Source organism: Nothoprocta perdicaria, unplaced genomic scaffold (genome assembly GCF_003342845.1).
Source record: "Nothoprocta perdicaria isolate Ctin4 unplaced genomic scaffold, notPer1 scaffold_62, whole genome shotgun sequence".
Lineage (NCBI taxonomy): Eukaryota > Metazoa > Chordata > Aves > Tinamiformes > Tinamidae > Nothoprocta > Nothoprocta perdicaria.
The window spans coordinates 664,384-677,908 of NW_020455888.1; the positions used below are offsets into that span (position 1 = coordinate 664,384).

At 47.6% G+C, this 13,525-nt stretch overlaps 1 protein-coding gene across 1 annotated transcript; it reads right to left on the reverse strand.

Moving 5' to 3' along the window:
* Positions 1–815: 815 nt before the first annotated feature.
* Positions 816–3,449, reverse strand: AMER2 (APC membrane recruitment protein 2). The gene is made up of 2 exons (XM_026049845.1): positions 2,621–3,449; positions 816–2,446 (listed from the first exon to the last, which is right to left on the reverse strand). The coding sequence occupies exons 1-2, from the start codon at positions 3,447–3,449 to the stop codon at positions 1,560–1,562; spliced, it is 1,716 nt and encodes a 571-aa protein (XP_025905630.1). The 3' UTR covers positions 816–1,559.
* Between the last annotated feature and the right edge of the window lie 10,076 nt (positions 3,450–13,525).

The window sequence follows — 13,525 nt, forward strand, 5'->3', positions numbered from 1 at the left end:
AAAATATTTTGTAAATGCATTATATTTACCCTTAGACTTCCATGATTTTTGGAGCTTTTTCAGTGTATCATAAAAATATGTCCTCAGGCACATTAAAACCCTATTAAACTTCTCAGAAATGCTGCCAATACCCATGTACAGTAGCCACTGTTCACAAAAACACCCTGGCCATTAATACATTTCTCAGAGGATCCAGGCTCAAAAGACCATCTCATGGACCCCTAGCTTACCATATTTCTCTTTCTCTCTTAAAGTAACATTATTCTGAACTCCTTAAGAATGAAAATAAAAAAGCAACAAGAACCCAAACTTTCCTTAAATAGTCAAAAACTAATTTATATATTCTTAAAAATAATAATTAAAAAACACGTTTCTTTCCTGGGTTCCTTCTCTGTAAGGTTTAAGCCCAGAGCAACTTTGTGTATAAACCCCTGAAAATAGAGGTTTGCAATGGCAGTGCTGTCAGACCCTCAGCTCCAACACCCACAAAGTGCCACCCTAACAGGCCCAGCACCTCAGACTTCCTTAGCTGGGGATGCATGAGCCCACACAGGACAGAGTTTTGCTCTAGTTTAAGGTACTTACAGAAAGATCCACAATTTTAGAACTTGTAAAATTATCTACCTATAAAAACTAACTCTTGCTTACACTCTAGATAGTACAGACAGGTGATTTTTTTATATATATATGTATATATATAAAATCTGTAGCATCGAGGAAAACTGCTAAAATATGTATATATCTACACATGGAGAGCAAGTTATTGTATAAATGTGAACAGTGTGTATATATTGGCATTTAGTAGAATGTTTCCCTGAACCTGATTGTATTCGTCACTGGACAAGTATTGATGTAAACATCTGAGCCTAGGTCAGGTGTCTCTGTTACTCCTTTACGTTAGAGCAGACTGAAACCAAACAAACAGATGGACAAACAAAAATATTTTTCCTGTTAGACAAATCCACCTAATTCCTTAGTTAGCTACAGCACACAAGTCGATCAAGTCTGCTTCTGAGCAGTGCTCATGTTCCTACGTCAGGTCAAATACCTGTTTTAGGTCGTTTGTGTTTTGCTTGGCATTTTTTTCCAACATCTTGTGCAGCAAACACCATATTCGGAGTCGAGCACCCTCCCTCCATGCCTCTTCCAGAAATGATTAAGAGAAGTGTATTGGAAAACGCCTGGTGCTCCTCCCTGTGTGACTGCGTCCTTGGAGAACTCGTGGCACTGCTTTATGTGAAGAAAGATGCTCATTTAGGTTCATAATCCAAGTTCTGCTTCCACAAAGGCATGTAAAAATGAATCTCCCCTGTGTTCAGTGCTGCAGAAAAAAAGATACAAATGTAAAAAAAGTGCTTGGAAAGAAGTTGACTTTTCATACTCAGCCGTACAGAATAGTAAGAAGGGATTTGGAAGTACAGGCCCCTGGAGTACACAACAGGAAGCCTCTTAGTGCCTTTCTTCAGGTGATGCAAAACAAACTCATTATTAGTGGTCTCCTACACAAGACTTTCAAGCGCCAAACTTGCTGTCCATCTTTGTCTCCACGCCGTATTCAGCTACTTTTTGGCACTGTCCTGGTATGTGGCGGCTTTGACTGTAGTCCCTGCTAAGCCCCTGTTGCTGACCCGGCGCACCAGCACTTTGGAGACGGGGATTTTTGTTCTGTGCATCTCACTCTTGGCCAGGTGATGGTGCGCGACGTGGTGGCTGTTGCTGGCGTCTGCTGCGTGGCTGGCAGGGTGCGACGCAAGGTGTTTAATGCTGATGGGTATCTTGGAGTCCTTCACGGCGCTCGAGGGTGTTTTCAGCGAGCACGTGGTGRTTATTGGCGACACGGGCTTGGAGCGCGGCACGCTGGTGACCTCTTCATCAGAAGGTCCCCCCGGCGGGTTCTCCTCTGGCTCGGCATAAAGGTCGTAGAGAGCATCCCCACTGTAGCTGTCCCTGGGGATRGTCTCCTTCTGGATGCTTGTGGTGGTGTCTTCCTCCGGCCCGGGGGTGGTGGAGTCCCAGTAGCCCTCGTCACTGTTTGGGATGCCTTCGTGCTGCTCCTTCTCCCTGCCTTTCTGCTCCTCTTTGTGGTTGAGATGAATGGGAATCTGGTTGAGACCGCCACGTTTCACCGCCACCCTGTTCTGGGCCCCCTCGGTACCTCGGGTCTCCTTCAGCCCCTCAGGCGTCCTCGTCCCTCCTCCTCCTCCTCCTTCTATGTGGGTATGTGGGCTTGGCTCCTCTGTCTGTGACAGCATATCCCAAAACTCCTGCAGGCAAGTGTCATCCACCTGGTCCGGACTTGCCATCTCCTCCCCTCCTCCTTGGTAGGCCACCATGGTGGGGTGCTTCTTGGTGGCGCCYGGCTTGCTGGCCCCAGGGGTGCTCTTCCCGCAGGCGCCACTCCCGCCGCCCCCTTCCTCCTCATGGTCCGCAATAATATCTCCGCAGCCTGTAAGAGAGTCAAAGCTTTTCAGTGAAGTCACGTCAGCAAACATCAAACAAATACGATCAATCGATTGCTCTGAGGGTGGATCAACAGAGGAAGGGTCAGGGGCTGCTGCCGTCTCTTGACCGCTATCACATTCGGGTTCAACAAGGGGAATAGTCGTTATTGGAATGTCACCTGTTATGGCCGCATCCTTCGCAGTCCCAACCTCTCCTGCGCCCGGGTCCGGTTGCTCGGGGCTGAGCTCCTCGGGTCGGCTCCCAGCAGCGGCAGGATCCTCCCCGGAGAGGGCTCTGCTCTCCTGCGGCTCCCCGGCTCCCGCATCCGTCTCCTGGGCCGAGGCGCGCGGGTCTCTGACGGGCTTCTCGCAGGACGATTCGATGCTGATTTCTGCAGTGCCGTTCGGGGTCTCAGACAAAGGTTTCGGGGTCTCCTCCTTGATGCATTCCAAGCTGGCGGTCAGCGACCCCGGCATAATGAGACCGGATGGGATTTCGGAGATTTCCCCCCTCTCCTCCTTGCCGTTTTTGTCCTTCCTATGCCACCGCATACTGCTGAAGATCCCTCTCAGCCCCTTCTTTTGTCTGCCGCCCGCGCGCGGCTCTGCGCTCTCCCCCTTGCTGTTGTCCGATCTCCCGTTCTTCTTGAGCAGGGAGAAGAAGCTGTGCGACTTGGCCACCGCGCTGCCGGACGAGGTGCCGAGGCTGGCGGCGGCTGGCGCGTTTGCGTCCCTGCTCGGCTGCTCGCCGCCGGTGCCGCCGCCGCTCGGTTCCTCCTTCTTGCTGCTCTCCAGCACGGCATCGGCTAAGCCGTCGTGCGTCTTGCTCCGCACCATGCCCGCGTTGCCCGCGCCCTTCCCGTCCCCACCTTTGTTTTTCACCCCGAAGATGCTCGGCATGGGGCCGCCCGCTTTCCTCCTCTTGAACAGCTTGAAGGCCGTTTTGTTGATCCTGCCCGACGGCTGCTCCACGGCCGGGGGCTCGGCACAGTCGCAGTGCGAGTCCATGGCTGCCGCCCGCCGTCCCCRCCGCCGCCGCCTCTCCCTCCCGCAGACCCCCCAGATGCCAGGCGCCGATCCCCCTCACTGACAGCCCCGCCGCCTCCGCTGCCTCCCGCTCATCGCCATGGCAACCTGCAGCGGGATAAGCCGCTTTCCTCCTTCGCCGCCGGCCTGYGCCGGGCCGCCGCCATCCGCTCTCGCCCAACCTGAGCCGTGGCGGCCGCGCTCCGGTGGCGGCGCCCGTGCCCCCACCCCTCGCTGACAGGCCTTATATAACTTAACCCGTGTGGTCCCGCGGCCTCCTGGGCGCGGGCGGGCTCCCTGCGTGGCGGCGGGCACAGCACGTGACGGCGGCGCGGGGATGCGGCGAGCGCCGCGCGGCCCCYGCGTGCAGGAGCTTCTCCTGCGCCTGGCTTCCCTCGCCAGCTCCCCGTGTCTGCCTCACCTCGCCGCTTTCCTTCCTGCACCCAAACCTGGGTCCCTGCCACTGAGCACGGGCCTTCCTGTGCCAGCGTCCTCCAGCACGGCGGCCACGGCATCACGGCCCTGCTGCCCCAACACAGCGGCATGGAGCTGCTCCTGGACACAACCCCATCCAAAATCCTGAGCAAAGGGGTCCCGCTGGAGCCTGCCCTCACCCAGCAGTGTCCCCAGTGTGGCCACGGTTCCCTTTCGCCTTGTTCCTGCACACTGCAGCCCCTCTCTCGTGTAYAGCCTTGCTGGGGCTTCCCAAGGCCAGAGCGCCCATCTGGACCCTTTTAACCGTCCCAAATGCAGGCCACAACCCTTACAGMAGAGCTATATGTTGGCCCTTTGGCTTAGGCTGAATTCCCTTTGATGTTACTAAAGGGTTTTGCCGTGGACTGCATTGTTTGCAGGAATTTTTAATTTTTTTTAATTTTTTTAAACATCATCACACTCTCCCAGGGGAGCAGGTTGAATTATCTGTTGTGAATAATTCATCCCATGAATTTAGTCCTTTTTCTGTTTGTGTATATAAAGTTCCATTTGTATTTGCAGTCGCCACACACTCAATAAGAGCAATATGGACTCATAACTCAGCTTACAGGTCTCTCCTGCCTTTGCAAGAGGAAAGGACAAATGAGCCCAAAGCCCTGATTCTGCCTAAAGGAAAAGCATCAAGTACATTTTACTATGTGCCTAGCACCCAGMAAGCAGGAGGACGGACAGGAACCTTGGCTGGTAGCTGTAAGCTCTTCATCCGCTCTTCACTTTGACTGCACCTTCATCAATCATGTCRTGTCATGAGTCCCCCCAACACCTCGTGTGGGTTCTGTTCAGATGGCTGGAGCATGATAAAAAAGATAAAATACTGAATTCCTTTGTGCAAATGCAAATACACTGGGCAGACCTCCTTCAAAAATTAAATACAAAACCAAAACAAAACAGAAATATAGTCACATGCCTTAGGGAAAAAGTGGACAAAACAGCTCATAACTATGAGGCCATCTACCAGATGGCTGAACTTACCAACATTTGCACACTGAAATGGGTGTTTTGCAACATTTCATCAGTTCTTACAAGCATTGAGACTAAAGGCACAGGGTACAGAAATACAAAAAGCAGAGGACAGATGACTTAATGCTTCGCAGCTGCATGAAACACACACATTATTGTGCCCTCTCTTTTTGTGTGTGAATATCTGCAACCGTGATGGAAAGGCTGGGTTTTCAGCTTGATTTTCAGGCAGCTTAAAATCCAAATTTTAAAGAAGGAAAGTGACCTAAGGTCTGCCTGAAATTGCTACTTGACAAACTGATATTTTCCCACATGCTTTTGTTTCAATCATTTTATCAATTTTAAAATATTTAAATATCCTTGACACTTTTAATTTGAAAGTGACAAAAGAAACATYCCAACTTGTTCAGATTTATTTTTAAAAATCATTATGTTTTAATCTAAGCATATGAATTCACAGCATGCTTTGGTAAACCCACACTTGCACGGTTCAACAGGCAAAGCTTTAGCCAAAACACTCCCCAGCCTCTAATTTGAAGAGTCATGCTTAAAGGTGATTACTCATGCAAAATAGCTCCTGCTATTCATCCTGGTGATGTTGGACACCTGAGATCTTTAAGATCCATGAAGTTGGGAGAAAATGTTCCCTGCTGAATCTGCTGTGCCCATCATCTCCCATTGAATCAAATGCACCCCAGGAATTTTAGCCAATTTTGGGTAGCTCCCTTGCCTTTTTAGTTGGCCCTTCTTGAAAGAAGGGTGAAGACAGCATCTCACCTCACTGTCATTTTCGCAAAGCTATCAAGAGATATGGGATCACCTGCCTCAAGATTAGAGATATTTATTTGGGGTAAAGGACAGGGGGAGACAGAGGTATTTTGAGACACGTGGTCCCATTTTATTGTTTATGGYTTCATATTCTGGCAAGCCTGCACAAAGCCTAGGTCAGCAATACTTGATGCTTGCTGATGTTTCAGAAGTTCAAACTCAYGCCCCTGCATTAGATTGGGGATTTTTGTTTGACTGCTCTTCGTCTCTGCAGGTCTGAAATGGGAGTTTGGAGCTGACAATGAAAAACGCACTCAGGCCCTGTTTGGGCAAGGAGTGGGAGCTGCAGAGCTGCTCCTCACTTTTACACAGGGTTTGCACCATATTGGCTCGTCTTGAATCCCTCAAGGATTGCACCACATGGCGCAGAATTAATACAGAGTAAAAATCTTGAGATTTACCCATATTGATCTAGTAAAGTAATAGCTAGCAAACCCATCACGCCCCTGACACTGAAGGAAGCCCCTAAGGTTGGTAGTGTTTCCAGGCTGTGTCAAGCACAGGATATGGCACGACTGGACAGAGGGGTCTGGAAGTCTATGTAGACAAGAGGCAGAAATTTTCATTTYGTTCTTCATTTCTAGTAGCAGCCCTGTCAACAGATGACCTTAGATAAACCCTGTTTTAAGMCAGAGTTTACCCATTTTCAACTGAAGCCCAAAGTTTACTACATTTTTGGTTAGCATTCTCCAGCTGTGCTTCTACCCTCATTTATACTGTTAAGTTTGTATTAATTTTGGGGGGCTCAAAGAAACTACCTCAGTTTAAAGCTGATAGATCTTGAGATGATAAGAAATGAAGTTGCAAGAAGTGAATTGCTGGACTTTTGCCAGCTCATAGTCTGCATTTGGACCCAGGCTGGTGAAGAGACAAAGTCAGCAGGCTTTTAAAATCTATCTCAATTATCATGCCAGGATGAAAACTTTAAGGCCAAGCACAAGGGAGGCCGAGAGCAAAACAGGTCGATAGGGAAAAGAGAGGCCACTGCTTGAGAAGTTATTACAAACATGTGTCTTCCTCTTACATGGTTAGATATGGTACTGCACAGAAAAACACTTGAGTGCATTACAGTACCAGGAAGTGGAACGGATACTGTTTGCTGGATTAAAAAATCAAYGGGCTCATTAAAAAAGATATAAGTAATAATAGGTCTCTGCTGAGACCTGAAAATCTACTTAGAGAACCACTGGGAAGAAGAAAAGACATTAAAAAAAATCAGAAAGAGAAATGTGGTATGAAGGAATCTCTCCCATTTTAGGTATAAGGCTTCTTACTGTGCGGAGGAGGCTGTTCATGCAGGTATGGTAGAAAACTGCAAGTCTTCTAACATTAACCACTTGTTTCCATTTGCTCCATCCTCCCTCCATTCTCCCCTCAGGTACTTCTACATATTGATTAGCTCCCCTCTCAGCCTTCCCTTCTCCAGGCTAAACAGGCCCAGCTCAGTCTCTCCTCATACAATAGATGCTCCAGTCCCTTAATCGTCTTTGTTGCTCTCCAGTGGACCTTCTCTAGAAGCTCCACGTCCCTGAGATCTGTTAGTGAGAACTTCCCAAAGGAGAAATGCTTCATATGTTCACCAATAATATAATTTCAACACTGGCCAACCACACCTCGGTGCATGCAAGCAACCCCTCAGCCACAGTTAAGTACTCTTTTATCATTGGCATTCAGCCTCAGCATCGAAGCTACTTGCTGTTTGCCAGAGAACATTTCTTTTTTCAACAGTAATCGGATGCTCAAGATGACCAAACCAATCATAAGTTTTCTGAGATCAAGTAATCGATTTGGAAAAAAAAAGTACGTATTTTGTTAACTATCTTTTTTTGTTGTTGCTAAAAGAATGTTTCTTTGTAAATGGTCTGTTTTGCTGTTTTAAAGAATAAAATAAGAAAACAGTTATCTTCCAAAATGAAATAAAACAGTTATTTGACTCAGGAGAAAATTATTCATCTGTTTTTTGGTTCCCCCGGCAGATTGAAATAAAATCAATTATATGCATACAATCTCTGTGTCACCCAACTGTTCTTCCCAATGCAAAACAAAAGGATTACAGATGCAGAAATAAGGGAGCCCCCGAGAAACTGAAAGAGGAAAAACATCCTGTATTTGTCTTAAAGCTAAATATGAATTAAAAATGCAGGCAGTGCATTTAGGCCCCCAAGGGAGAGATTTATTTCTAATTAATAATATGTTCATGCCCTAGCCCTATGCATTAAACCCCACCCTAGATTAGTCCTTCTGTAACATGGTAGCTAGAAACTCTCTGAGTTACCCCAGTCCAATCCCAGATTTAATTCTACTGTGATTACTAGGAATAAACTGGAGAGTTTATTTTCTTCCATCTACTGGATTGAAAAGAGAACTGTCCCAGAAAATCCTGTAAACATGTTTTTACATGAATATCCAGTCATTCGGGGTTTTTTCTTTTGAATATTTACAATATCTCAGAGATAATAAAAAGAAAAAAAAAAGTAACCCTTTTTTTTTTCCTCCTTCTAACTCTCCTAATTAAGCTTTTCTACTTCAARAATTAATGAAAATACAATCCTGGCTGTGAAATCCCAACAGATCTATCAGGACAATGGTGCCACAGGAAGAATGGGTCTTGCCCACTGCTTTTAATTAAAAGCTCAAACAAAAGTGTAAGTAGATTAGAGGGGCAGTGGAGAAGCCTGAGTCAGAATGTGTTTCTCAAACAGGCAAGAATGAAAATTTGGAGGGGATGAGGATATTTATGCAAAGAGGTAAGTACTCAAACTTTGCTTTGCTGCTGACTGGGCCTGCCAGTTTTTCCTCACCCCTGCACCACTTTGTGTCTGTATTGACTCAAGCAAAAATACTATTAATATAAGCAGAAGGAAAAGCTATAGTCAGACCCTTCATCAAAGATTCAGACTTCCTAAATAGCACACCTAGATCAATGTCCTGAATTCTTATTCTTATTGTTCTTTTCTTTGGGAAGAAAAAAAAAAAAAAAAAAAGACCTTCTCAAATCCACCAGTGAGGCTATTGCTAGAATGAGCTGTTAAGATCAGATAAATATCATTTTTATTATAATTATTGATAAGCACCTTATTGGTTCAATTTCAGAAACACTTTGTCTCATTTTCTTCTTCTCTGACACCTTATCTCACTGGCCATACTGCTTATGGCCAAAACAGTAGTGGGAGCCGTCGGATGCCCACACAGTGATAACATGTGGAAGTCTTCAGGCTCATGGTGAAGACTCAAGAGTCCAAATGCGAAAGAGGGAAAGGAAACACATGGAACATACGAGGTGTAAGGGAAGTGCTGAAAGGCACTGGAAGAAAATCTGTTCCTGGGAACATGGATGGGAGAGGGGAGAAAGAATTGGACTGATGATTACAGCTTTCCAAAGCCAATGAGAGCACTCACTATCCAGGCCTTTTTCAGCAGCCCCAGGGAAGGAACTACTCCCATGAGAGACACTCCTAATCGGATAGACATTATGTCTTTTATATTTGAAATAGGATAGTTCTTAATAGCCTCCAGTGGTGCTGAGTACTAGATGCTGCACAGAACTAGACTCGGCCTTGCAAACCTGTAGGAGCCATTGGTTTCAATCCTGTTCAGACCCAAAGGTTGGATTCATCTTCCAATGTTTTMACCTGAAACCTTTCAATGTTTACAGGATAGACAGCTATGCCTCAGCTCATTAGCTTAAATTCGCCTTTTTAATGTGGCCAAACATAGGTGTTCTTAAGGTGATTTTAGGTGCAATTTATTTGACTTATTTTAGACGTCACAATAAAAGTGAGAAAAATCTTAACTCTAAAGCTCTTTCTCTCCTGACTGTAAAAGGAGCTCAGGCCAAAACATTGGGAGAGGGAAACTCCGTGTTTGGAGGTCAGTCTTTTTTCAGATCAGCCTCAGTTTTCAGATTAGCCACTCTACACATGCTTCAACATTTGTGGGCTTTAAGTTGTCTCCTTGCTTTCCCAAAAATGTCAGACAATATTTTTCAGCTTTCAAATGTTCCATTCAGAAAAAGCCCTACAGAAATAAAACCCTTTCCATCACCACTAATGCCAACGTGTGCAGTGTTCCATGCAGGAGCACCAGTGGGAGCACTAACACGGTCAGGAGGCTGCAGACCAGGTCTGTGGTCACAGTTACACGACTGGAAAGGCTTGCTGCAGCCTGGGGTTTGGTTTTATCACTCAGTCAGAGCCGTGAGAAAGTCTGAAGAAATCTGACACGGCTTGTTCTTGCTGAAAATGATGCCTTTATAAATGCCAGTGAACTCGTTAGCTTGAGATAGTCATAGGGACTCTGGAAGCTCATAGGGAAGCATGCGATTCATTTCCCACATGGCATTTTTGCTGATACCTTTTTAATATTGATCCCAGACACCCTGCTCTTACTAAAGAGCATTGGGTGGTACCCGCTACGCCAACAATATCAGAGGTTTTTTTCCAAAAGTCTATTTTTGGTAGGAGCTGTTGCTTTGAAAGCAACTCAGTCAGTTCCAGTTGAACACATGCTAAAGGACTGCTTTTTGTTTTGTTTTTCTTTCTCTCTTTTTCACTAAGAAAATGAAGCAGTGGGTGTTGATTTATGGCACTTTTACTAAAATATCCAACAAGTAAAATTGAGTTTAGGAATAGATAAGTACTAAGCAAAATAATCACCAGAGCTTCTACTCTTGCTCTTCTTCTTGCTCTGTCAAAACTGATTTCAGTGGAAGCATCTTTGGCACAAAGAGTGTTTAAAAAAATACAGTACAAGGCCTGTAAATTGGTTGGTTGGATACCTTGGATGCGGAGCAATCACTCCCCAGGCCTTTGGGAGCTGGAGGGCTCTCCAGAATGATCTTTCCACACATAATGGCTGGATTCATCACCTACTGAAGACAGTTCCAACATCCTGCCAAACCCCACCACGCTGGATGGTTGGGGAAGCAGGCAGCCCAGCTCTGCCTTGTGTCACAGTGGCCTGGGGAAAGCCCTTTCCTCTTGACTACCAGCCAACGGATACAGTGCCCTGTGCTTGCAGAGGAGCAGGGGGAAACCCAACCCAAAAGATGTCAGGGGTGTCAGCCAGGACAGCCAAGCTCATCCAATTCTTTTCATGAAGCTTTTCTACCACGCTTCACAAAAATATGCTGACAGGTGGCCGCAGAGCTTTGCTTGAATTTGCGGATCACAAAGCCAGAAGGAAGCTCTGCCACTATCAAACCTGCGCTCTTGGAAGACAAGCTGGTAAAAATAACCTGATTTTTTTCACCAATGTGTGCCAGTTGCCTGCTTCTGTTTTTGCCCACTCACTTCACCACACGCACCCACACACAGATAAACACACAAGTGCCCCATTTTTTTTTCAGGAAGCTGCTACCCCTTTTCATGTTTTTGTCCTATTTAAACCTCCCCAAGATTTGATTCTCCCTCAAAATCTTTATTATTTTTCTCTATTATTTTTGGAAGTGTGATTCTATCTGTGAAACAGTAAAAAGGATAAATGGACACCACACTGCATCCCACACTGACACTTACCTCAGATCCATTGATAGTCCCTTGTCAGGCTGATTGCTGTCAAAACTAAGACGAGCAAAGGCATTTCTCATTCCCATCATTGCAGCTGTTGTCTTTTTCTGTTAGCCCAATTAAGCAGAGCGCAAAGGAGTAGCATCGTATCAAAGCCAGGCTGCCCGAGGGTACGAATTGTCATCTTGCGTTTGCGTAGAGCCACCACGGCAAGAATAACACAGCACTACCAAAAGCCTGGCAATTGCGGTGAAAACACAAAGGAAGTAATTTTTCCCCCAAACTCCACATGGCATCCAGCTGTCCTAGCCCAAGACGGGATTCAGATGGTCCCATCTGAATGTCATGGCCAGGGTCTGGCCAACACGAGGGCTGCGTGCAAGCGTCCCCGCTCTGCCATGCCTGGAGGCTGCTGCACCCCAGGGCCCATGTTCTGGTGCATAGGTATCACTGACACCTTTGCGCCCAGCATTGGGCCCCGCTTCCTCAGCCCGGAGCCAAAGAGAAGCYGAGTTGTTGGCCTCACCGCCCCAGAGGTTTTACTAGATGCCATCCTTAAAGCTGGTTTCCCATCTCTCCTCCGTCTCCCCTCACATTTGGCAGCACAGATTTGCACCTTGGAGCACAGACGACGAGGGGGAATCAGTCACTACCTCTGCAGCCGCCAGCTAAAGCCGCCTGGAAAAGAGCTGGCAGTGTCACTGTAGGAGCAGAGTACCTGGCTCCTGGCAGCACATGCCAAAAAGCAGCACGTCACCCTGGCAGCGTGTCGCACACATGGCAGGACACCCCGTTGTGTGCTGGATTGTCACATGTAATCCATGCAAATGCAGCCATTAGCTTCAGCAGATGTTTTCTTTCTTGTGCTACTTCAAAACCAGAAAGGGGCCAGCAGGGATATTTCTTTTCTTACTTCAATTTTGAGGAATACAATAAATTGCAACAAGCTTTTGTCAATAGGAATAAACATTTCCTGCTGTAAGGTTATGCATCTACTTCCACTCCACATAAGGATCTTTTATTTGATGCGCTTCAGCTTCTCAAACTCATTTTTTACAAACGAGTCCTCACAACAGCCTCGGGAAAGCAGATCCATGTCAGTGCCTGCCTGTGACACATGGAGACAAGCACATCCCTCATCAAAGAGGAGAGTCAATGTCGGCAGCAGATTTAAATAGCCTTCATCCCCGGTCTCATGCTGCCAGGCAGCACCTCATTATAAAGAGCCTTTTTTACTCTCCTTGTGCTGGGATTCAGCACAGAGGGCCCAGCATGTTGGATGCAACCCTTGGTGTTCGGAGGGCGAGAGGGTTTAACAGTGCGAACGCTGGGTGTCTCCTGGCCGGGAGCGGAGCACGGACGYGGCCGCTACATCCCGAGCCGGGCTGTGGCTGGGAGGCCTTGGAGCGTCGCGACCATCTGTTGTGGCGAGCGGACAAGGCCCGGGGAGAGCCTCCATGGGGAAGGGAGCCGGGGGAGGCACCGAGGCCAGAGCCACACAAAGGCGGGCCAGAAAGAGAGCGACGCTGAACTAAGAGGATTTGCCGCCGGCTGTGCTGGCGAGGCCCTGCAACAGCCGCATGGCTGCCCTCGGTGCCGGGCACTGCCAGCCCCTGTGGTAAATCAGCTTCCATCCCTGGCCATGCTGCCACTCCGCACCTGYGCGTGGTGCGGCCGGGCTCGCCGGGGTGTCGCAGGCCGAGGCCGAGGAGCCTCCCGGCCCTGCAGCGCCGCAGCGGCGCCGGAGCAGCCAGGAACGCGCGGCGGCATCAGGCTGCGCTGCGGTAATTAACAGTGGGTCGTGTGTATATCTCCCTGACGTCTTAATCTGAATCAGTTTGTTCGCATTTTAATTAAAGCTATTGTGAATTGGCTTAAATCTTTGCTCTTTCAGTTCTCCCTAGGTACAATGCAGAGGCCATTAAATGCAGAGATTTGACGCTGTCCCAGCGGGGAGACGCTTTGAGCTCGTTAATCATCAGACACATGTGGAAATCTATAATTGGTTGGTCCAAATAGCTGGTCCAAACTCCRCTTTCCAGAAGGGCTGGATCCAGCGCCCTTGGAGACCAGTGAATCCAAATCTAAGGACACAAGCACAGTGTGAGAGGCACAGCATGGGTCCAGCACCCCYGAAAAGAAGTGTGAGCAAGTCACGCTCATTGTCTCAGGGCTTATGACTGGATATGGCCAGAGCATGTGAGAGGACATTACTGTACCAGGATGGGACAGTGGTGGGAGACCCTTCTCCTCAACACTCCAGAGCTC